This window comes from Pollachius pollachius (assembly GCF_949987615.1).
Source record: "Pollachius pollachius genome assembly, chromosome: 15".
Classification (NCBI taxonomy): domain Eukaryota; kingdom Metazoa; phylum Chordata; class Actinopteri; order Gadiformes; family Gadidae; genus Pollachius; species Pollachius pollachius.
The window spans coordinates 1,866,854-1,888,057 of record NC_136948.1 but is presented as its reverse complement, the minus strand read 5'-3'; the positions used below and the strand labels follow the sequence as shown (position 1 = coordinate 1,888,057).

The 21,204-nt window shown below is 47.4% G+C and overlaps 3 protein-coding genes across 7 annotated transcripts; 1 reads left to right on the top strand and 2 right to left on the bottom strand.

Moving 5' to 3' along the window:
* Positions 1 to 1,159: 1,159 nt before the first annotated feature.
* On the bottom strand, positions 1,160 to 6,718 carry LOC307087432 (cell division cycle-associated protein 4-like). Of its 4 annotated transcripts, none has more exons than XM_079753020.1 (3): positions 6,586 to 6,699; positions 4,492 to 4,609; positions 1,160 to 4,006 (listed from the first exon to the last, which is right to left on the bottom strand). In XM_079753020.1, the coding sequence occupies exon 3, from the start codon at positions 3,997 to 3,999 to the stop codon at positions 3,139 to 3,141; it is 861 nt and encodes a 286-aa protein (XP_079609146.1). In that variant the 5' UTR covers positions 4,000 to 4,006; positions 4,492 to 4,609; positions 6,586 to 6,699; the 3' UTR covers positions 1,160 to 3,138. The 4 variants fall into 4 exon arrangements, with proteins under 4 accessions (XP_079609146.1, XP_079609147.1, XP_079609144.1 ...); XM_079753021.1 differs by lacking the exon at positions 6,586 to 6,699 and adding an exon at positions 5,542 to 6,579; XM_079753018.1 differs by lacking the exon at positions 4,492 to 4,609 and having other exon boundaries at positions 6,586 to 6,718.
* Positions 6,719 to 7,722: 1,004 nt separating this feature from the next.
* ahsa1b (AHA1, activator of heat shock protein ATPase homolog 1b) lies at positions 7,723 to 15,816 on the top strand. Its single transcript, XM_079751728.1, has 9 exons — positions 7,723 to 8,019; positions 9,288 to 9,478; positions 9,720 to 9,802; positions 10,030 to 10,147; positions 10,824 to 10,912; positions 11,615 to 11,740; positions 13,067 to 13,168; positions 13,696 to 13,747; positions 15,312 to 15,816. The coding sequence occupies exons 1-9, from the start codon at positions 7,940 to 7,942 to the stop codon at positions 15,482 to 15,484; spliced, it is 1,014 nt and encodes a 337-aa protein (XP_079607854.1). The 5' UTR covers positions 7,723 to 7,939; the 3' UTR covers positions 15,485 to 15,816.
* Positions 15,817 to 16,500: 684 nt separating this feature from the next.
* LOC307087046 (dr1-associated corepressor) lies at positions 16,501 to 19,721 on the bottom strand. 2 transcript variants are annotated; one of them, XM_079752463.1, is made up of 6 exons: positions 19,585 to 19,721; positions 19,369 to 19,441; positions 17,963 to 18,056; positions 17,530 to 17,646; positions 17,026 to 17,119; positions 16,501 to 16,738 (listed from the first exon to the last, which is right to left on the bottom strand). In XM_079752463.1, the coding sequence occupies exons 1-6, from the start codon at positions 19,624 to 19,626 to the stop codon at positions 16,706 to 16,708; spliced, it is 453 nt and encodes a 150-aa protein (XP_079608589.1). In that variant the 5' UTR covers positions 19,627 to 19,721; the 3' UTR covers positions 16,501 to 16,705. The 2 variants fall into 2 exon arrangements, with proteins under 2 accessions (XP_079608589.1, XP_079608590.1); XM_079752464.1 differs by having other exon boundaries at positions 16,686 to 16,738; positions 17,022 to 17,119.
* Between the last annotated feature and the right edge of the window lie 1,483 nt (positions 19,722 to 21,204).

Here is a 21,204-nt window from a genome sequence, read left to right as displayed (position 1 = left end):
AGTGGATAGGATGGCAGGAGTAATGGCTGTGGTGGTGATGTATAGTTGGGTATCGTTGGCGTAACAGTGAAATTGAAGACCATGGCAGCAGATGATGTGACCTAGTGGGAGCATGTAGAGGATGAAGAAGATGGGGCCAAGCACTGAGCCTTGGGGGACTCCGTGTGAGACAATATCAATTATTTGTCAATGCAGATAAATTCAGACCGAGCATAAACTGACTTCACACCCACATTTTCTGAAGGGAGCAACATCTAACTAGAAAGATAGGTGCAACGTTCTAAACATTTGGTTTTAGATTATCGTTCACAATTTATTGTAATTCTCGGATACGGGTTCGACAAATTCGGTATAGTCGGCTAACTGTAAGCGGAAATTAAGTCCCTCAAAGTACATATACGGTGATAATATTGCGTCAATAATAAAATAGTTACAGGAGATTATATAAAATGATTACAGTAAAAGCTATTCAACCTCCCAATTTCCAATTGTTTCCCCTCACCCAGCTTTTGCGATGAAAATCGTTTAAAAATAAAATTGCTATCCTTTAGATATGCTAGATATATTATAATTAGTCTGTGACCATTAATGTATCCTACACAATACTGGTTTTCTGTCCATTTGTTAAACTGAATAAGATATATGTCGCCCTCTACAAGCGGACGCTATCTATATGTCGCCCCCTTCAGGTGGACGCTATGTACGCAGCCAGACATCAAATGAACTGCGGTTCTCATTGGACCAAATTCGACGAGTTAACATCGTAATTTGTCCTGAAAGTGCGTATGGATATGATTAAAGACAAAAGTAAAAAAAATGTATTTGTGAATCTTCATTGCTAAAAACAAGTGAAACCTTCTCGTGGATTACGGAACACGTTCTGTTGGTACCATATTCAAGGCTTCACATTCAAATGTTGCAGCTCAACAGTGAAACATTTAACAAATATCCACAACTCAAAAAAGCCATGAGATCCATACATGTATAAAAGTGAGTTGACCATGTTTTCAAAGTATATTTCAATGTTATGAATCCATAACATTGAACTATATGTATACGGAAATGTGATTACATTTCCATATACAACATTGAATAGATGGCTGTGATTGGCTTCCATGTTTCCAGGGTACAGCACCTTTCAATTGAACTGACACGCACAAATAGTTGCACCTTTTATTATAAAAAATATTTACAAAGATGCTACAACGATTTTTTTTCTTAATGTAAAAAATGCATACATTTTACAACTGTAATAAGTCTTTGAAGTCCAAGTCCGTCCACAAGGCTTCGCTCTGAGCAGTGTGACATCAGAGTCCAATCCGCCGTCGCCTCGCCTGAGTTAATGTCTACGTCATGATAACAATTTGGAGAAAGCATTTCCATATCTTCAGGAGAAAGGCAACTGTTTGCATAAAAGGTCTTTGAATCGGATACAATCATTTTGAAAAGTGTGTGAATGAGCTGCATAGTGACCCGGTTATTAGAAAGAATAAAAAAAGAAAATGCATGGAATAAATAGATGCTGCATTTTAAATAGAGGGCATCGTTCAGGTAAATATAAAATGTTGTTTAAAAACGGGATGCGTTGATGAATTGAGACATCAGTTATAACCTGTCTGTACCTAAAAAAAATAATCAAATAAATACAGAAACATGAAATAAATTAGATGGGTCAACTTGAATAGTTCTCTGTTTTGTTTAAACAAGAGGAAGAAATATGGCTTTTAATGTTTCTTGTGGAGTTTCTCCCGGTATAGAGCTGGCACCTGGCGGCCCCAGAGTCCTACAGTAAACCAGACGGTGGTGGAGGAGGATTAGAGCCATCTAGTGGTGAGGAGATGAACGACAGTTGTATAACGAACACTAAGGAAGACGTTGTGGTCGAGGCTCGCTACCTTAAAATCTTAAAAAACGTAAGAGGGAAAAATTACATCAAATTATACTTAAAATCCCACTGCTGCATATGCAAAAAAATATAATTCTATATACACATACGTACATATACATATATTTCATTCATAATTGCTCAAATCTTTAGGAAAATATGCATTGCTTCATAGATTTGGATCAAGGGTTTGTTCTGGCCTCTGTAGTGTTCATGGAATAATAAATAATGTGGAAAGAACTAATGCATCCTGGGATATGTAGTTATCTTTGTCGTCTCACCGATACTGTTGGGGTTTAAATTTTATCAACGCAGGAAACTTTGAAGAGCAGGGTGAAGTTTCAGAGAAGAGAAGATAACTTATAACAAAAAAAATACAAAAACCCCGAAACAATACTTATGATGGTCCAACTGACACCTGGTGAAGTAGCCGCCAAATACCTGTTAGCATTCAGCTAAATACCTGTTAGCATCCAGCAACTTCTCATTTCCTACCTTGTTCACAAAACCCCAACAATCACCACTTGTGTGATGGCACATACTGACATGTGCCGTCCAACAGTGTGCTAGCACAATGTTAGCTGTGTGCTAACATTTTGCTAGCACAGTGTTTTTGCCGTGTGCTGGCGGACGGTTAGCATCATGCCAACATCCTGACAGAAGACTTAGAGGCCAGCTAACAGTTTGCTAGCAGACTGTTAGCGGCCCGCTAGCAGACGGTTAGCATCATGCCAACATCCTGACAGAAGACTTAGAGGCACGCTAACAGTGTGCTAGCAGACTGTTAGCGGCCCGCTAGCAGACGGTTAGCATCATGCCAACATCCTGACAGAAGACTTAGAGGCCCGCTAACAGTGTGCTAGCAGACTGATAGCAGACGGTTAGCATCATGCCAACATCCTGACAGAAGACTTAGAGGAACGCTAACAGTGTGCTATCAGACTGTTAGCGGCCCGCTAGCAGACGGTAGCATCATGCCAACATCCTGACAGAAGACTTAGAGGCCCGCTAACAGTGCGCTAGCAGACTGTTAGCGGCCCGCTAGCAGACGGTTAGCATCATGCCAACATCCTGACAAGAAGACTTAGAGGCCCGCTAACAGTGCGCTATCAGACTGTTAGCGGCCCGCTAGCAGACGGTTAGCATCATGCCAACATCCTGACAGAAGACTTAAGAGGCCCGCTAACAGTGCGCTGGCAGACTGTTAGCGGCCCGCTAGCAGACGGTTAGCCACGTGTCCCCGCCGTGAGTCTCTAGGAGCCGACGATGATCTCCATGATGTGGTCCAGTTCGTTGAGGTCCGCCCTGCAGGAGGTGCTGGAGCTGAGGGGGGCGGGGCCGTGGGAGGACAGGCTCTCCAGCAGGTCGTAGGGGCCCATCTTGGGGGCCGCCTGCATGCCGGTCAGCACCGTGTCCAGGTCGTAGTACGAGGCGTCCACGTCCGAGAACAGCTCCTCCAGGGCAGGATCCGGCCCGGGGGGCGGGTGTTTGATCTCAAACGTCCCAAAAACCTGCTCCCCCTCCTCCCCCTCCGAGGCGCACTCCTCGCTGTCCTCCTCCTCCTCCTCCTCCTCCTCCTCCTCCTCCTCCTCGCAGTCCCCGTCCTCCTCCTCCTCCTCCTGCCAGCAGGGGCTGACGCCGAAGGGCCCCGCCAGGTAGGCGGCGCCCTCTCCCGCCGCCGCCTCCATCACCACCTCCTCCGCGCGGTAGGACTCGCCCACCAGCGCGTAGGGCTTGGGCCCCCCCGCTGCCGGGTCCGTCTGCCGGCACAGCAGCTCGCTGGCCACCAGCCGGTCGGCGGGGCACTGCGCCGCGGCCAGGGCCTGGGTCATCAGCTGCCAGCTGCCGTCCTGCGTCATCTCCTCCTGGATCTGCCGCACCGTGTTGGCGATGAGCACCGAGCGGCACAGGTTGGGCTCCACCAGCATGTGGCAGAGCTGCAGCTTGATGAGCGACATGTCCAGCAGCGACTGCCTCTGGAGGCTGTAGGTGGAGGCCAGCGGCCGCGGGGGCGGGGCCAGCGGCCGCGGGGGCGGGGCCGGCGGCGCGGCCGGGTCGGGCGCCGGGTCGTCCGCGGAGTCAGAGAACTTTCTCTTGGTGCCCTTCGGGAACATGTCGGCGCTGGGGGGGGGTGACAAACGCACAGTTAGCACCCCAAAGAGAGAGACGCACGCACACGCACACACACACACAGTCACACACACACACACAGTCACACACACACACAGTCACACACACACACACACACACACATCCTAGCTAGTCAAAAGGACTGCGGGCAGTACAATGTGTCAAGGTCTGATGTGAGGACACGGATGTCATAGTGGTGGATGTGAGGTCATCGCTGTGGATGTGATGTCACAGTGGTGCATGTGATGTCATAGTGGTGGACGTGAGGTCATAGTGGTGGATGTGATGTCATGGTGGTATGTTGGGTGTCATATTGGCGGATATGAGGTCATAGTGTGTGTATGCTAACAATCAGGTGTGGGGCTGCGAGTCGTTGAACTACCGTTGTTACACTACAGTCTAATGAGGTCCTGCTTGTGTGGGCTGAGGGTGAATGCTTTGTGGTAGTCGGTTTGTTGTCTTAAAGTTTGCTCTACCTTTCCTGTTGAGAGGCACAGGCATTAGCATAGCAGCACGGTCCCCTCTGCAGCGCTGTACTTTAGTACGAGCGACAAGCAGCTTTTGTTCAGCACCATTTCTGCCCATTTTAGGTTCCTGCTGGGCGGAACAACCACACTTTTAACAGACCACTGAACCACAACGGCTACCGGCTACACAGTGCCGCCGCAGTGTTAGCACGCGCTAGGAGAAACAGCATGGTTACCGGCTAAGCAGTACTGCTGCCACGTTAGCCGGACGCTAGGGGAAATAGCATGGTTACCGGCTAAACAGTACCGCTGCAACGTTAGCACGTGCTAGGATAAATAGCAAGGTTACCACCAAATAAGGTACTGCTGCAAAGTTAGCACAAACAACAAACAGACTGAGGACCAAGTTAGCCTCGGGGCTCCCATCCCACGGTTACGCACAGACGCTCATCATTCCGATACAGTCATCTCCCGTCAGGGTTGAGTATCTAAAGGGTTTTTATTTTACCACCAGGTGGAATGTGGGTCAGTCTTTAGAAGACAATTTCATCATCTGCCCGAGTGACGTCACAAGTGGTGAAACACTGCCACCTGGTGGTAAAATAGGGTTTCTTTAATAAGTGAATAGCGAACACATTGAACACTGGTCATTCAAATAGGTAGAACTGCAAGAAAAGCCACTAGATATGAATAGCATAAGAAAAATAAAAAAACGTTTTAGCTAGCTTTGGAAGGGAAGAGCATAATAGAGGGACCTCTCTCTCTGTGCCGGTTCAGACAGTTACCAGAGGTTAGGGTTGGTTACCAGGGGTTAGGGTCGGTTACCAGGGGTTAGGGTCGGTTACCAGGCGGATCACAGGCTGAAAGCGGACTAAGAGGAGCTGGTGGCGACCAGGGGTCTGCGATACTCTACTTGGGTTCTATCGCCTTCATATTGACAAGTAGAAATACAGCTTATGGTTCATCCTGAGACTGGAACACAGAGTTATTCATACAAGGAGCTGGAAACAGAAAAGAGTTGGAAATAGGACAAGGGGCCAATTTCTGTTTACTCAATACCTGCAATTAAAGATGACTCCAAATGGTTTGGCTGCAAGAACCCATGCGTCGTCCCTCCACTAGAGGGCGCTAAAGAGCAGGCGGCGTCTGGTACTAACAGCGTTTACTTCTAAACATGTCAAAAGAGATTTGGTCTGTCACACAGTTCTCAATAAATAACGTCTGATCTAAAATAGGGCATCCCTAAACACAACACACACAGCCAACATTGGTCTGGCTGAAGACCCTTACTTTCAGACATGTCCTGACGGTGGAAAGAGTAAGAAAATGTTTAGAAGTGATCCGGGGATCTGAGAAACAGAATGGGAGAGAATTAAGAGTTCTTGTGGTCGTGTGGTGCTGGCTGTGAATGGATGAAAATCAGAAACAACACACAGCATTCAACATCAGTAATATATGATCAAATTATTATTAATAATAACACCCGGTTAACTCTCATGGCAAAGACACAGTGTGGTGGTAAGAGTTAAACAGCAACATAAGCTTCCTTTCATGGCTCCCGGGGGCCCCTCCCCCACCCCGCCGGAGAAGGCAGCACTTTCACGGCATGTCTTATTAGTTATTACCAACAAAATAACATTACGAATTCAACAACACAACGGCGAACAACCCCTCCGTCAACCCCGCTCCTCACCCCTGGGAGCAGGACGGCGCTCCGGGCCCCGGAGACGAGCCGCCGGGGGACGAGGCGCCAGACGCGGGCGCTTTGTCTGCACCAGACACCGAGGCCATTTTGAGCTAGCAGGCTAGCTATGCTAAGCTAACTCTGATCATGTTCTCTAAATGCCACTAGAGCGATACAGATGTGACTCTACATGAAGGTAAAGACAGCGGGGAAACCACCCTGCACCGAGAAGCTACGCCTCGGCGTGTCGGTTCTACATGTTGCCCGCAGGAAGGCTCCCTCTCCCCGCGTCCTCCTCCGGCCCGGACCGCGTCCTGCGACCGGACGCTCCGCCCGCCGCCTCGCTGCTTAAACCCCCTCCCGGTTCCCCGTCCGGATCAGAAAACCACGACGGTCGGCAATTAAAGGTCCATAGTCACCTGTGTTTGTGATTTTATATTCCCGTCTCGGTCATAGGATCGTGTGGAGCGGAGATTGGGTTCAGATGAGCTCATACATGCCACGGCTTCAAACCCTCCTCCTCTCCTCTCCTCCTCCTCCTCCTGCTGCTGCTCCTGCTGCTCTCCCCCCTCTGCGGCCGGCAGGGGGAGACTGGGGGAGGGGAGCCTCTCTACCGAAGGGGCCACACGACCCCAGTCAGTGCCGAGCTCTAGTTCCACTGTTTGTAATAAAAATATATATATTAATACATATGTAATTGTTATTAGTGTGTTATTACTATTTTTTATTTTAGTGTTATATCCCTGGGGGGTAGAATATATATATATATATATATATATATATATATATATATATATATATATATATATATATATATATATATATATATATATATATATATATATATATATATATATATATATATATATCCGTTGAAGAGATCACGCTGTTAGGAGTGGACACTGTCATCAGACATCAGAGCTGCATCCTCATCCTCAGAATCAAAAACCATCCTGGTCCATTAGGGGTTGAGTTGAGGGCAGTTTCAGACAGAACCTCGGGATAAAACGAGGTCGGTGTCATAGGATCCCTAATAGGATAATGTGGGTTTAAATAGGATCCTTGATAAGATACTCTGATTTAATAAGATCCTTAATAAGACACTGTGGCCCCTTATGATCCATCCTGTACGGAGCGGGGTCAGGGTCATCGTATCGGCTCCTCTCTGAGAGGGGTATGGTGCAGGAGCTTTAACTATGTTGCTTTAACTTAGTCTGTGGGCTTTAATTCGTTTGATTTTTAAACCATTATCTTACAAACATTGGCGTGAAGTAGTCGTTACACAACGCGGAACTATTGTTTGAAGAAGGGGGCGGGTGGAGCATTCTACGTGACACCGCGTTTTGGCAGTATGGGCTCACCGAAAAGATTATTTTATCATTATTATTATTATTATTATTATTATTATTATTATTATTATCATTATTATTATTATGTTCTACATGCTGCTCAGCTGTGTGTTTGTGCGTGCGTGCGCACGTGCGCGTGTGTGTGCGTGCGTGTGTGTTCCAGTCGTTTCTATCACCGGATATCCGGCGAGTGCCGGTGAGCACCCTCTCATACGGTCCGGGCCCTCAGCTCAGAGGGTTCTAGAAACGTGCAGTGGTCCCGCAGCACCGGCTCTCTGACCAGGCGCTTCACACAGGAAAACACCGAACAAGAAGAACCCGCTCCGCTCCCCGCTCTGCGCTCCCGCCGAGCTCAGTGAAGAACCGCTCATCAGAAGAGCATCAGAGCAGAGGATAAAGGCCGTAGCGCTCGTCAAGCTCGGAGATGGCCAAGTGGGGAGAAGGAGATCCGCGCTGGATCGTGGAGGAGAGAGCAGACGCGACTAATGTCAACAACTGGCACTGGTAAGGGACAACGTGTGCGGACCCAATGTGGGTAAGAGATCACATGTGGGGGTCTAATGCTGTAGACATACAGCTGTTTGGATTTATACCGCTCTAGAGATGGAGATCTACATATGTGACGGAAGGAGAGACATGAGCTGCTAATGCTAGCTCCTTAGCTTCCTCACTCAAACACTGTGTGCTATCGTTCGTATGTTGTTTCATACATGTTATCAGGTATTCCAATAGGTATCCACAGATACTTATTGTTATTATATATGTTATTATATATATGTTGTTATATATTGAGTCTCGTAAAAGAGGTTTAGGGTCTCAACATTATCATATTTAATGAATAAGTGATGAACTATTGGTATTCTTAATTTCTATGTCAAACTAATTCGGATGATGAATATAAGTGGAGTTTACTACATAGGTAGTGGTTTTAACCTGAGGAAGATTTAGTGGATCTCATAATGCTATGTATTGATCTTCGTCCAAATCCACACTTCAATGACTGTCTATGATAGTGACCTATTTAAAACAGTGGCTGAGGGAGAATTTTTGTTAAATACATTAATAATGAACAATGCAGATTCTGTTCATAATACATTTGATTTTTTTCTAACTAAATAATCAAATAAATGTGTGTCAATAAATTACTAATGATACTCATACTTGGAGTTTCCCACCAACACTTCAGACACTAACCCCTGATGCCATAGTGTATACACCTGACTCTCACAAGGCACCATTTAATCAATAAGTCTCACCAATACAACCAACAAGTCTCCCCATTACACCACAAGACTCGCCATTACAATCAACATTCCACCCATGAGTCACTATAACAACCCATATGTCTCACCATCACAGCCAATATGTCTCACCATCACAGCCAACACGTCTCACCGTCACAGCCAATACGTCTTAACGTCACATCCAATGTGTCTCACCATCACAACCAATACGTCTCACCATCACAGCCAATACGTCTCACCGTCACATTCAATGCGTCTCACCGTCACAGCCAATACGTCTCACCGTCACAGCCAATACGTCTCACCGTCACAGCCAATATGTCTCACCATCTCAGCCAATACATCTCACCGTCACAGCCAATACGTCTCACCGTCACAGCCAATACGTCTCACCGTCACAGCCAATATGTCTCACCATCTCAGCCAATATGTCTCACCATCACAGCCAATACGTCTCACCGTCACAGCCAATGTGTCTCACCATTCCACCCATGAATCCAAAGTGAGCCGTGCTCCGTGTCGTCCCAGGACTGAACGGGATGCCACCAACTGGTCGTCCGACAAGTTGAAGTCCCTCCTGCTGGGCCTGACTGTGGAGAACGAGGAGGGGGCGTGCGAGGTGACGGAGGTGGGCAAGGTGGAGGGAGAGGCCTCCATCAACAACCGCAAGGGAAAGCTCATCTTCTTCTATGAATGGACCCTGAAGGCCACCTGGACAGGTACCTGACACGAACAGTCACATGTGTAGTTCTGACAGCTGGACACACAAACTGGAGGCTGGTGTGTAGCTGGACACACAAAGTAGAGACCGGTGTGTAGCTGGACACACAATAGAGACCTGTGTGTGTGTGTGTGTGTGTGTGTGAGTGTGAGTGAAGCTGGACATACACAGTAGAGACCGGGGTGTGTAGCTGGACACACAAGGCTAAGTCAGAGTAAGGTTGTGGTTTTGGCTTTCAGGGACCTCCAAGTCGGGGATTGTTTACAAAGGAAGCATCGACGTTCCGAACCTCTCGGATGAGAACGACATGGACGACCTGGACGTAAGCCACTCCAAACCCTTCCCCTCCTACCTTTTATATGTTACCAGTATTCACTTTGAATTAAATGGCATTAAACACATTGCACTAAAGTGTAGCAAACCCAACTAATAATAGCAATATGGGCCACGTACCCATGCAACACATTTCCAAGTGGTTTTCTACCTCTTTGGTAACACGGTACAGTAGAGTCTAGATTGTGATCCGGTCGGGTTCTTCTTCGTCTCCAGATTAACGTGACCATGAACAAAGATGAGCCAGAGACGCCCCTTCTGGCGCTGATGAGGTCCACGGGCGCTGACAGGCTGCGCGCGGCGCTGGGGAGCTACCTGGGCCTGCTCAAGACCGGTGAGGCGCCCCCTGCTGCCCAACACACACACACACACACTCACTGGCTCTCTTTTTAGTTCTGTTGCCCCATATGTCAGCTCTGAAAACGAGTTTAAATCCAGTCAGCACCTGCCGGTAATGTGACTGTTGTTCTGCGCATCACACTGGATTGGTCGCTCAGGCAGGGAATCGTTAGGCAGACAAAGGCGCATGTAAATGGTAAATGGGCCGCATTATATAGCGCTTTTATCCAAAGCGTCATATAATATTGCCTAACAGTCACCTTTTCACGCACATATTCACACATTGGCAGCGGGGTCAACCATGCAAGGTGGCAGACAGATCGTCAGGAGCAGTCAGGGTGAGGCGTCTTTCTCAGGGACACATCGACACTAGAAGGAGCCGGGGATCAAACTAGCATCCTTGCGGTTACAAGCCAACCTTTAGAAAATCTACGGGACCTTCACATCTTTACAATGAAAAATGCAGAGAGCTGAACAGAAAGATGCTCAACCAAGAGCTGCTGTAACTGCTAGAGTCTAAACTGGAAGCTGCTAGAGTGTAAACTGGAAGCTGCTGTAACTGCTAGAGTGTAAACAGGAAGCTGCTGTAACTTCTACAAGTAAGCAGGAAGCTGCTGTAACTGCTAGAGTGTAATCTGGAAGCTGCTGTCTGAGGATGTTGTTGTGTTCAGAGTTCACTCAGGGAATGATCCTGCCCACGGCCAATGGCGTGTCCAAGCCCCAGTCCTCCCAGTCCAAGACCAATCTGGACAAAACACAGGTGAGTTACCACCACCACCACCACCGCACCCGCGGTCCCAAGAAGAACATCTGGAACCCAGATGTGCTGGGTACCTCTGATCTATACTCTATGGTACAGCTGACCACATCAGGATCAATATAAAGATTCCCAAAACGGATTCTCAGCAACAGAATAAATGTAGAAAAAATATATGTATGTAGAGGCTAGAGCCGCTGTATGGCAGTGGTTGCTATGGGCTGACCCTGGTCCAGTGGTTGCTATGGGCTGACCCTGGTCCAGTGGTTCCTATGGGCTGACCCTGGTCCAGTGGTTGCTATGGGCTGACCCTGGTCCAGTGGTTGCTACGGGCTGACCCTGGTCCAGTGGTTGCTATGGGCTGACACTGGTCCAGTGGTTGCTATGGGCTGACACTGGTCCAGTGGTTGCTATGGGCTGACCCTGGTCCAGTGGTTGCTACGGGCTGACCCTGGTCCAGTGGTTGCTATGGGCTGACACTGGTCCAGTGGTTGCTATGGGCTGACACTGGTCCAGTGGTTGCTATGGGCTGACCCTGGTCCAGTGGTTGCTATGGGCTGACTCTGGTCCAGTGGTTGCTATGGGCTGACTCTGGTCCAGTGGTTGCTATGGGCTGACCCTGGTCCAGTGGTTGCTCTGGGCTGACTCTGGTCCAGTGGTTTCCAGTCCATCCCATAACGACTCCCCTCTTCTCCCTGTGCACAGATCTCGTCGGGCAGTACGGCCCCTCCCCCCAACACGGGGGTGAAGATCCCAACCTGCAAGTTCAGCATGAGGGAGACCTTCCTCACCTCCCCGGCGGAGCTCTACAGGGTCTTCCTCAACCAGGAGGTGAGACCCCAAGAACCACCAGCCTCCCACTGGGGGGTAGAACCAGCCTCTCCCTGGGGGGTAGAACCAGCCTCTCCCTGGGGGGTAGAACCAGCCTCTCCCTGGGGGGGGGGGGAAATCTGATTACTAGTTACTTCTTAAAATAGTAACTTAGTAAATGTACTGATTACTTGATTTTAAAAGTAACTAAGTTAGATTACAAGTTACTTTATCATTTACATTTAGCTGCGACAACACCCCCTGCCGCCTCAAAATAAAAAATGACAACCGGTTTTGCCAATACTGCCAATACCCCCCCCCCCCCCCAACAGTTCTGCGCAGGGGGCTGGTAGGGGGAATTCGGGGGGGGCCCATCAGTACCTCTTGTATACAGGGCCCAGAATGTGGTGCCACGGCCCTGGGTGCACACACTGACACACGGCTTTCAACCACTTCTGCCAACTTTTAATGCGTGGACAAAATATTACCGCACGTTTTTCGGGGCTATCACCGGGCGCATCTCCACGTGCGTGACGTAACCAGCGCGTTCTAGAGCTCGAGCTGCTCGTACCTCCCCGTGGGTTTAGCTCTCTGGCGATAACGTAGATGCTCCCGCAGCTGCCGTCGCTCCAGCGCAACGCACGCACGCACGCACGCAGCACCGCGCGACTAATTCCGCCGCTAATAACAACTGGTGGCGCGGACTCTGGAGAGTCAAGGTCGACACTCGCCTCTGATAGATTGAAGTCTTTGGAGACTTACGCTTCACACGCACACGCACTCTCACACAGACAGGCAGACAGACAGACAGACAGACAGACAGACAGACAGACAGACAGACGGACACACACACCACTCCATCACTCTCAACGCCAATCGGTGATCCGGTAAAAAAAATAGTAACACACAGTGACTTTGATGAGTAACTTTAATCTGATTTCTGGTTTGGAAATAGTAACGCGTTTGATTACTCGTTACTGAAAAAAGGGGTCCGAGGCCAGTAACGCGTTACTAAGTGACGCGTTACCGGCATCACTGGTAGAACTAGCCTCTCCCTGGGGGGGTGTTAGAAACAGAGGCTAGATGTCTCTAGGGAACCACAATCTCATCATTCTTGCAAAGCCCTTTTCAAAGGTTCTTCTTCCCGTTGCCATGAGAGGTTCTGTGTGTTTTAGATGGTCCATGGTCTGAGGGTCTGTGTGTGTTTCAGATGGTCCATGTTCTGGGGATTGTGTGTGTTTCAGATGTTCCATGTTCTGTGTGTTTCAGATGGTCCATGTTCTCAGGGGTTCTGTGTGTTTCAGATGGTCCATGTTCTGAGGATTGTGTGTGTGTGTGTGTTTTCAGATGGTCCAGGCCTTCACCCACGCCCAGGCCACCGTGGAGCCGGAGAAGGGAGGCCGCTTCCGCCTGCTGGACGGGAACGTCCTGGGAGAGTTCACTGAGCTGGTGAGACCCCCACTGAGACCCCCACTGAGACCCCCGCTGAGACCCCCACTGAGACCCCCGCTGAGACCCCCAATGAGACCCCTACTGAGTCCCCCACTGAGACCCCCACTAAGACCCCCACTGAGACCCCCGCTGAGTAGGGGCAGAACATGAGGATCAGCTGGACCAGGGGAACTGGACTAGGTTACATACCCTGGTTATACTCTACTATGTTACTGTACTAACACTGTACTGTCCGTAGCTGACTGTATATGAGGTGAGGTAATGTTATATAGGAGGTGATGATGTGATAGGAGGGGATGAAATGATGCGATCTGAGGTAATGATGTGATATAGGAGGTAATGATTTGAGATGGGGGGGCTAATGATGTGATATAGGAGGTAATGATTTGAGATGGGGGGGTAATGATGTGATATAGGAGGTAATGATGTGATACGAGGTGATGTGATATAGGAGGTGATGATTTGAGATGGGGGGGGGGTAATGATGTGATACGAGGTGATGTCTGTGATCTTTTGTCCACCAGGTCCCTGACGAGAGGCTCGTCATGAGGTGGCGGTACAACACGTGGCCCTGCGGTATGACGTCATCATGCTATTGTCTTCATTAGACGTAGGGGCCCACAGCCTGGAGCGATGTCCCCCAGTAGACTGAGGGCCCCACAGCCTGGAGCGATGTCTCCCAGTAGACTGAGGGGCTGTTACACCAAAATTTTACCGGCGGCGAAAATTATACCACCTACGTAATCCGCGCTCAAAACATTACGTCACCGTACGACGCGATTGTCCGTTGCCAGGCAGGTTTCAAAAAACTTTGGCGCTCATGTTGCCAAAGACGAAATAACAGAATACAGATAACACTTGTTTTTACTTTATATTTGTATTGTATTGAATTTAGCTAGTAAACGGAGTGTTTAAAGTGTATCATAGTCTAGCTAGCCTGTGTTAATACACTCAGTTTACTAGCTAAATGTGATTAAACAGTTAAATACAATACAAATATAAAGTGAGCAACGCTAATAAATGTCATTTGTAAAATAAGTTATCTGTTTAATGTTTTTTCGTCTTTTGACGCTCAATGAATGAGCGCGAATATTCATGAACCTTCCTACGTCATCGTTCGACGCGATGGCCCGTTGCCAGGCAGGTTTGGAATTTTCGAACGCAGATTACCTAGGCGGTACAATTTTTGCCCCCGGTACAATTTTGGTGTGACAGGGCCCACTGCATGGAGGGATGTCCCCCATCCCTTAGTCCCCCCCCCCCTTAGATGAGTTCCCCACTCTGCGTACGGCGTGATTGTTCGGAGCCACGTCGGGCCCCGAAGACACAAGGCAGATGTCTACATGCGCCTGCCTCCCGTGTCACGTGACCGTAGGGTTAGCCAACCCTAACCCGTCGAGAGTTAGCTTTCACTAACCCTAACCCGGGCAGAGTTTGGTGTTTTCATGATTCTGCGATTCGTTAACACAAACCTCTGCATGGAGATCCATAGACGTGGATTTCCGCATTTGTGCAGACGTAGAAGTTAAGTTTGGTCAACTCCTTAATGATCGTTCTCTGTATTAACTGTCCAACCCCTACCTACTCCTTAAAGATCTCCTATCATACACATTTTCTGGTCATATTCTCTTATTAATGACTCCTATAGAGCAACCTGACACGAATAATAGCACCAAAAACGATGTAGATTTTCAGGAAGCTCTTCCTCTCATCGGGGCTCTTTCAGCGTTCTCTGTCAGCACTCGGCTTCGTCCTCCTCCCCCCCTCGCCCCCCTCCTGCCAACCCCACTCCGTTGTGATTGGTTACCTTCCGGAAGAGCGTGTTGCAGCATTACCATGCATGGAAAATCCGGATTGTTCTACGTAGATAAATCCCGGAAATTTGAACAAGTGAATGGCGCCCGGCGCCCCTAGTGTTTAGCGCTCTGCCTCCCCAGACGGTCAGCAGGGAACACGTCTAAATGCATGTACGTCATTATTTGACACTTTAGTATGGTTAAACATGACTATAAATCATTATAACAACGTTTATAGGTCATAAACGTCGAAAAAGCATAATAGGTGCTCTTTAAGGACCTGTATCTGTACTGTCCAACCCCTACCTGCTCCTTAACGACCGGTTTTCCATCCTTGTGTTTAGAGCACTATGCGACCATCTCTCTCACCCTGAGTGACCGGGCGAGCGAGACGGAGTTAAAGGCGGAGTTTCGCGGGGTCCCAACCAACGAGGAGGAGCGGACGCGTCAGGGCTGGCAGAGATACTACTTTGAAGCCATCAAACAGACTTTTGGCTTCGGTGCACGGCTCTACTGAGAATACCACCGCTTACTGTAGCGCTTACAGTGTACCTGAGTATTCTGCAGTGTATGTTAGATCTGATTTTTTCTCTTTTTCTTCTGGAATATTCCTGTTGTATTTCACAACATTCCCCATGAGCTCCGGGACGGTTGGTATTTATAAAAGTTTAAAAAGCAGCCAGAAGGGGGCAGTGTTATGCACTGACCGGGGGATAATGAAATTAAACGTATTAATGCGATGTACCTCTCTGGAAGTCCACCCAACACCTGAAGAGGGGAGATTGGTCCAAATTAAGAAAACGTTTTAAAAAGTGATTCCTTTGAAAATAAATGTTCATTTTGACTGTAGTGCAGCTGTGGTGTGTGTGCTCTGGTGTTGTGTGTGGTGGGGGGGTGGCAGGTCTACAGGATCTGATCTTCACGGTCAGGACCTCCATGGTTCATTCCAACGCCTGACTGTACATATTAACCCATAAGGCAGACTTGCTCCATTTGGCTTTAGAGTAGAGGTGAGGTTGGGCAACTAAATCAATAAATGTATTCCTCTTGTCCGTCGTTGAGAACTTGTGATAATGTGTCTGCGGCATCCCAGCATTTCTACCCGCTTTTACCTCCAAACCCTAACCTCTAACCCTAGGGCTAACCTCTTCACCTAGGGCTAACCATTACCTCTAACCCTAGGGACAACCATTACTTCTAACCCTAGGGCTAACCATTACTTCTAACCCTAGGGCTAACCATTACCTCTAACCCTAGGGACAACTCTCTAACCCCAACCTTTGGCCCCAGGGCTAACCCTTGGGAAAACCCTAACCTCTAACCCACATGTAGGAATGCAATATTCACACTTTAATCAATGCACGCCTTTGCAGAGACTAAAAGGTCTGATCTAAAGTTACTAGGGTAGGGAACTGCAGATACCAACAATGCATCTGAATAGCTCAACATTCGATTATATATCTTGGTCTTTTGTGTAACGCAATGTATTAAAGTTATAACACATCTTCATACATGTATAAGAATACCATGGTCTCCATTCCATCAGCCTGTAACTAAACCAAGGTTTTATTCCAAATTAAACAAAAAATAACTGCTGTACAAAAATATTTGCCTGACAAATTATTAATCTAGTATCTAAAATAACTAATACAATAATATAAATATCTAAAGCTCATCATTCAAAGCTTCATGAGGACCTTGGGGGAGGAAACTTGTATTATTGTGGGATGTTGTTGAGTCACAAGCAGATGTACAACGGAGAATCAGAGTCCTATAAGAAGAGAAAAACAATGTGAGACGTCCATGCTTCAGGTTTAATTATGGTGAAATGTGGACCGGTAATACCCACAAAGAGGTAGCAGAGAACCTACTGCCGTGTTAACTAAATGGGCTATGACATCGGAACTGTTTAAATGTGTTTTAACAGTGGACCTGTTTTAACGTATGTGAAGGGAAACAGGAGAGTGTGCAAACAGGAACAGTTTTATCTAAATTTGTTTTAACAGAATAGGAGTATGCGCACTGGAACAGTTAACTACGTGTTTTTTTTGTACCTACACTGGAACTGTCCGCCTGGCTCCTTGGCTTTGTTTTGGAGGTCCGTTCTGCTACCTTCAATTGTTCTTTGACAGACATATTCTTTGGTTTTGTCCTGTAAGTAAATTTACATTGGTGTTATTTCATCGTGTTCCCCGGGCAGCCTGCTGGGATTAGACACAGTCACGTCTAGCATCTATCAAGTATCGAAGACCCTTCCACTCCTCTGAGTGCCCGAGATAGCATGCCAGGTCCTCAATTTACCTGAACTGGTAAGAGGACCAACTCTGAGATGACATGTACAGGTAAAACAAGAAAATGTTGTGTTCCTGTTCATGTTTACCTGAACAGGTAAGACAAAACCAGCTCTCAGTTTACCTGTACAGGTAAGACAAGTTCATCCCTGTTGACCTGTACAGGTAAGAAAAGGATGTATATCTATTTACCTGTGCAGGTAAGACAAGACCATCTCTCAGTTGACCGGTGCAGGTAAGATAACGTCTCCTTATGGAGGCGGGTCCTCACCTGTACAAGGACCACATGCTGAGAGTCCTGGCGTCTCTGTGGGCCGTGAGGGTGGTGGCCGTCTCCGTCAGCTCGTTCAGGAAGTGGAAGCGTTTCTCAGACTTGATGCACTGTTTCCTTCAGAACGATACAGAGAGTACATAGCAAACCTGCCTGCTGTCTAAGCAATACGATGTCTCCAAAGTCACACGTTTTTTTAATACAAGGTCCTAAAAGACCCATCACAAGTCTGCATGCATATAATAATACAATTAAATAGTCTAGTTTACATCAGCCTGTACCTAAAATAAGGGTTTACTTCAAACTAGAAGATCTCTCTGCAAAAATATTTGATTAAACTATTCTCAAAATATTAGCCTGAATAAGCGATCTGTACTCCATGTGGAGCTGAATCTAAGGGCAGGGAAAGCAGCTTCCTACAGAATGAACCTACATGTGAGCAAGCAGGACTATGGAGCTGAGCTGGGCCTGGGCGATGAGGCAGGTCTCCACCAGAAGACCCCGAACCAGCAGCTCCAAGGCGCGGGCTGTCCTCTCCGTTAGGGTCATGGTAGCGTGTTAGCATCTGGACCATCAACCTATCAACACAAACTACCTCCACACAGGATGCTTTGAGGGTTGAGGTTTCCTCAAATGAATGACTCGTCTTTGGATAGACCGTTGACGACACTATCCCATAATTGAAGAAGGCTCAGGAGGCTTCACAATCATGGGGAAGACTGCTGACCTGAAAGTTTTGCATCAGCCATTTGCTAAAGAAGCTGGCTGTTGACAGAGAGCTGTATCCAAGCATATTGGTAGAAAGTTGAGCGGATGGAGAAAGTGTGGTAGAAAGAAGTGCACAAGCAACAGGGATAACCACTGCCCTGAGAGGATTGCCAAGCAAAGGCTTTTAAAAATGTGTGGGAGCTTCACAAGGAGTGGACTGAGGCAGTGCATCAAGAGCCACCAGACACACGTATCCAGGACATGGGCTAGTACAACTGTCACATACCTTGTGTCATGCCACTCCTGAACCAGAGACAACGTTAGAGGATTCCTAAAAACGAGTTGCTCAGTGGTCCAAAGTCTTCTTTTCAGATGAAAGTAAACTTTGCATTTCATTTGAAAATCAAGGTCCCAGAGTCGGGAAGAAGGGTGCAGAGGCGCAGCATCCAAGATACTAGAAGTCCAGTGTGAAGTTTCCACATTCAGTGATGATTTGGGGTGCCATTTCATCTTCTGCCGTGGTCCACCGTGTTTTTTCAAGTCCAAAGTCAACGCAGCCGTCTACCAGGATGTTTTAGAGCACTTCTTTCTACCTTCTGCTCGCAAAATTTATGACGATGCTGATTTCATTCTCCACCAGGAGCCTGCCCACACTGCCAAAAGTACCAATACCTGGTTTAATCACCATATGATTACTGTGCTTGATTGGCCAGCAGACTTGCCTGACCTGAACCTCATAGAAAATTGAAGGGGAAATGTCAAGAGAAGATGAGAGACATGAGACCCAACAATGCAGACGAGCTGAGGGCCGCTATCGAAGCAACCTGGGCTTCCATAACACCTCAGCGGGGCCAAAGGCTGATCCACTCCTAGCCTCACTATTGCAGTAATTCATGCAAATGGAGCCCCAACCAAGTACTGAGTGCATATACAAGAACATACATTTCAGAAGGCCGACATTTCCCAATCTTTTTTTCACTGGTCTTATGTAATATTCACATTTTCCAAAATACTGAATTTGGGGTTTTCCTGAGCTGTAAGCCATAATCAATAAATCAAGATTAACACAAATAAAGTATCGCCTACCACAACGCCTAGTAGGCATATTCATATACAGAGTCATGAGGATACAGATCAGTACAGGCACCACGGCGGCGATACGACCCACCTCCGCATCTTTCTGCATCATCTTCTTAATCCGACCCTGCGGGCGACAACCACGTGATCAAAACAGTGCGGTCGATGTCCATGTTATAGTAGTAGTAGCAGTAGTAGTAGGAGTAGTAGACTTTAAAGGCCTTCTCTGCACAATAGTTATCCGCTGATGTCCGAAGAAGGATTACTTACAGGTGAAAAACGAACGTTGGGTTTTCTCTTTCTTGCCGGCATTTTGAACGCAAAGGGGTCCTCTTAGCGGTTACATTTTTAGCGGTTACATTTTTAATGTTTTCACTTCGACCCGAGGCGTGCTCCATCTGTTTACCTTTAAGGGAAATAAGTGACAGGAATTCAGCAGAAAGGACACACCTGGGCCACGCCCACCGAGCCACGCACCTCCCGTGGGCCGCGCCCACCGAGCCACGGCGCTCCCGTAGGTCGTCTATAGCTTCTATAGCCCCTTTTCTATAGCGCCCCTTTTATAGCCCCCCTTGACCCTTCTATAGCCCCCTCCTAACCCCCCCTTCTAGGCCTCTCTTCTAAGCCCCCCTTCTAAGCACCTCTTCTAAGCCCCTCGCTGCATCAGTGAGAGCAACGTTGTTTGGTTGGTGTGTGATGTCATGTCTAAATGACAGGACACACTGGAACAGGAATTGATTACCTTACAGCCTCTACTTAATAAATATCAACTATTGATTGCCTTACAGCCTCCACTTAATCAATATAAACTACTGATAACCTTTCAGCCTCTATCTTATCAATATAAACTATTGATCACCCTATAGCATCTACCTAATCAATAAAAACTATGGATCCCCTTACAGCCTCTAGGTAATCAATATAAACTATGGATCCCCTTACAGCATCTACCTAATCAATATAAACGATGGATCCCCTTTCAGCCTCTATCTTATCAACATAAACTATTGATTACAGCATATAAACCTAATCAATATAAACTATGGCTCCCCTTACAGCCTCTAGCTAATCAATATAAACTATGGCTCCCCTTACAGCCTCTTGCTAATCAATATAAACTATGGCTCACCTTATAGCCTATAGCTAATCAATATAAACTATGGATCCCCTTCTTACAGCCTCCACCATAAACCAGGTGTTATCAATGTCTCATCCCAGCCTATACATTCTGATATATCGGGTAAGATGGACAGAACTCCCCATGTGCTGTAAGGTTGGTCCTTATTGGATCATTATGTACTCCGGGGGAGGGGCTTCCCACAGGAAACAATGTGTAACTCCGCCCCTTTCAGTTTCTGGTTTCCTGTGTCTTTGGCATCTCTCGCAGGAGATTCTACTAGAACATAGGACTGCTGGATCTTAAATTAGACCAGACCATAACAGTCAGTCCAGTCGCACCAGACCAGACCAGTCACCTCTGACCAGTCACAACAGACCAGTCACCTCCGACCAGACCAGTCGAACCAGACACCCCAGACCGTTCCCAGCAGACATATGAAATATTGGCTGTTCAAATATCTTCTAAAAAATGTACATATGTTTTGTCTGAGAAATGGGTATTCATTTATATCAACATCGTCCAACAATTCAACTCCATTTTATTGTTTCCAGTGTTAAAGGGTTCACATCCACAGTCCCTCCATTTGTTTCTGGGATATCTCGGCTCATTCCAGTAAAAAAAAGTATGAAAGAGTAAGAATCAAACTGTACTGAATATATCTATCTATCCATATCTACAAATGGGGGCCTATGATAGGGACACGTCAGTCCAACCTTCCCCACTGGTCCAGCCTGCTGTTGCGCAGTGTGGCCGCCGGGGGCAGCAGAGCG

Bases quoted from the DNA above. Each gene is read 5' to 3' on its own strand.
- LOC307087432 (XM_079753018.1), bottom strand. From the start codon at position 3,999: ATGTTCCCGAAGGGCACCAAGAGAAAGTTCTCTGACTCCGCGGACGAC.
- ahsa1b (XM_079751728.1), top strand. From the start codon at position 7,940: ATGGCCAAGTGGGGAGAAGGAGATCCGCGCTGGATCGTGGAGGAGAGA. The intron at 9,479-9,719 runs GTACCTGACACG...TTTGGCTTTCAG, and splicing joins CCTGAAGGCCACCTGGACAG to GGACCTCCAAGTCGGGGATT. The intron at 13,748-15,311 runs GTATGACGTCAT...CCTTGTGTTTAG, and splicing joins GTACAACACGTGGCCCTGCG to AGCACTATGCGACCATCTCT.
- LOC307087046 (XM_079752463.1), bottom strand. From the start codon at position 19,626: ATGCCGGCAAGAAAGAGAAAACCCAACGTTCGTTTTTCACCT. The intron at 18,057-19,368 runs GTATCCTCATGA...CGGAGAGGACAG, and splicing joins CGTGGTGCCTGTACTGATCT to CCCGCGCCTTGGAGCTGCTG. The intron at 17,647-17,962 runs GTAGGTTCATTC...ATCGTTCTGAAG, and splicing joins ATAGTCCTGCTTGCTCACAT to GAAACAGTGCATCAAGTCTG.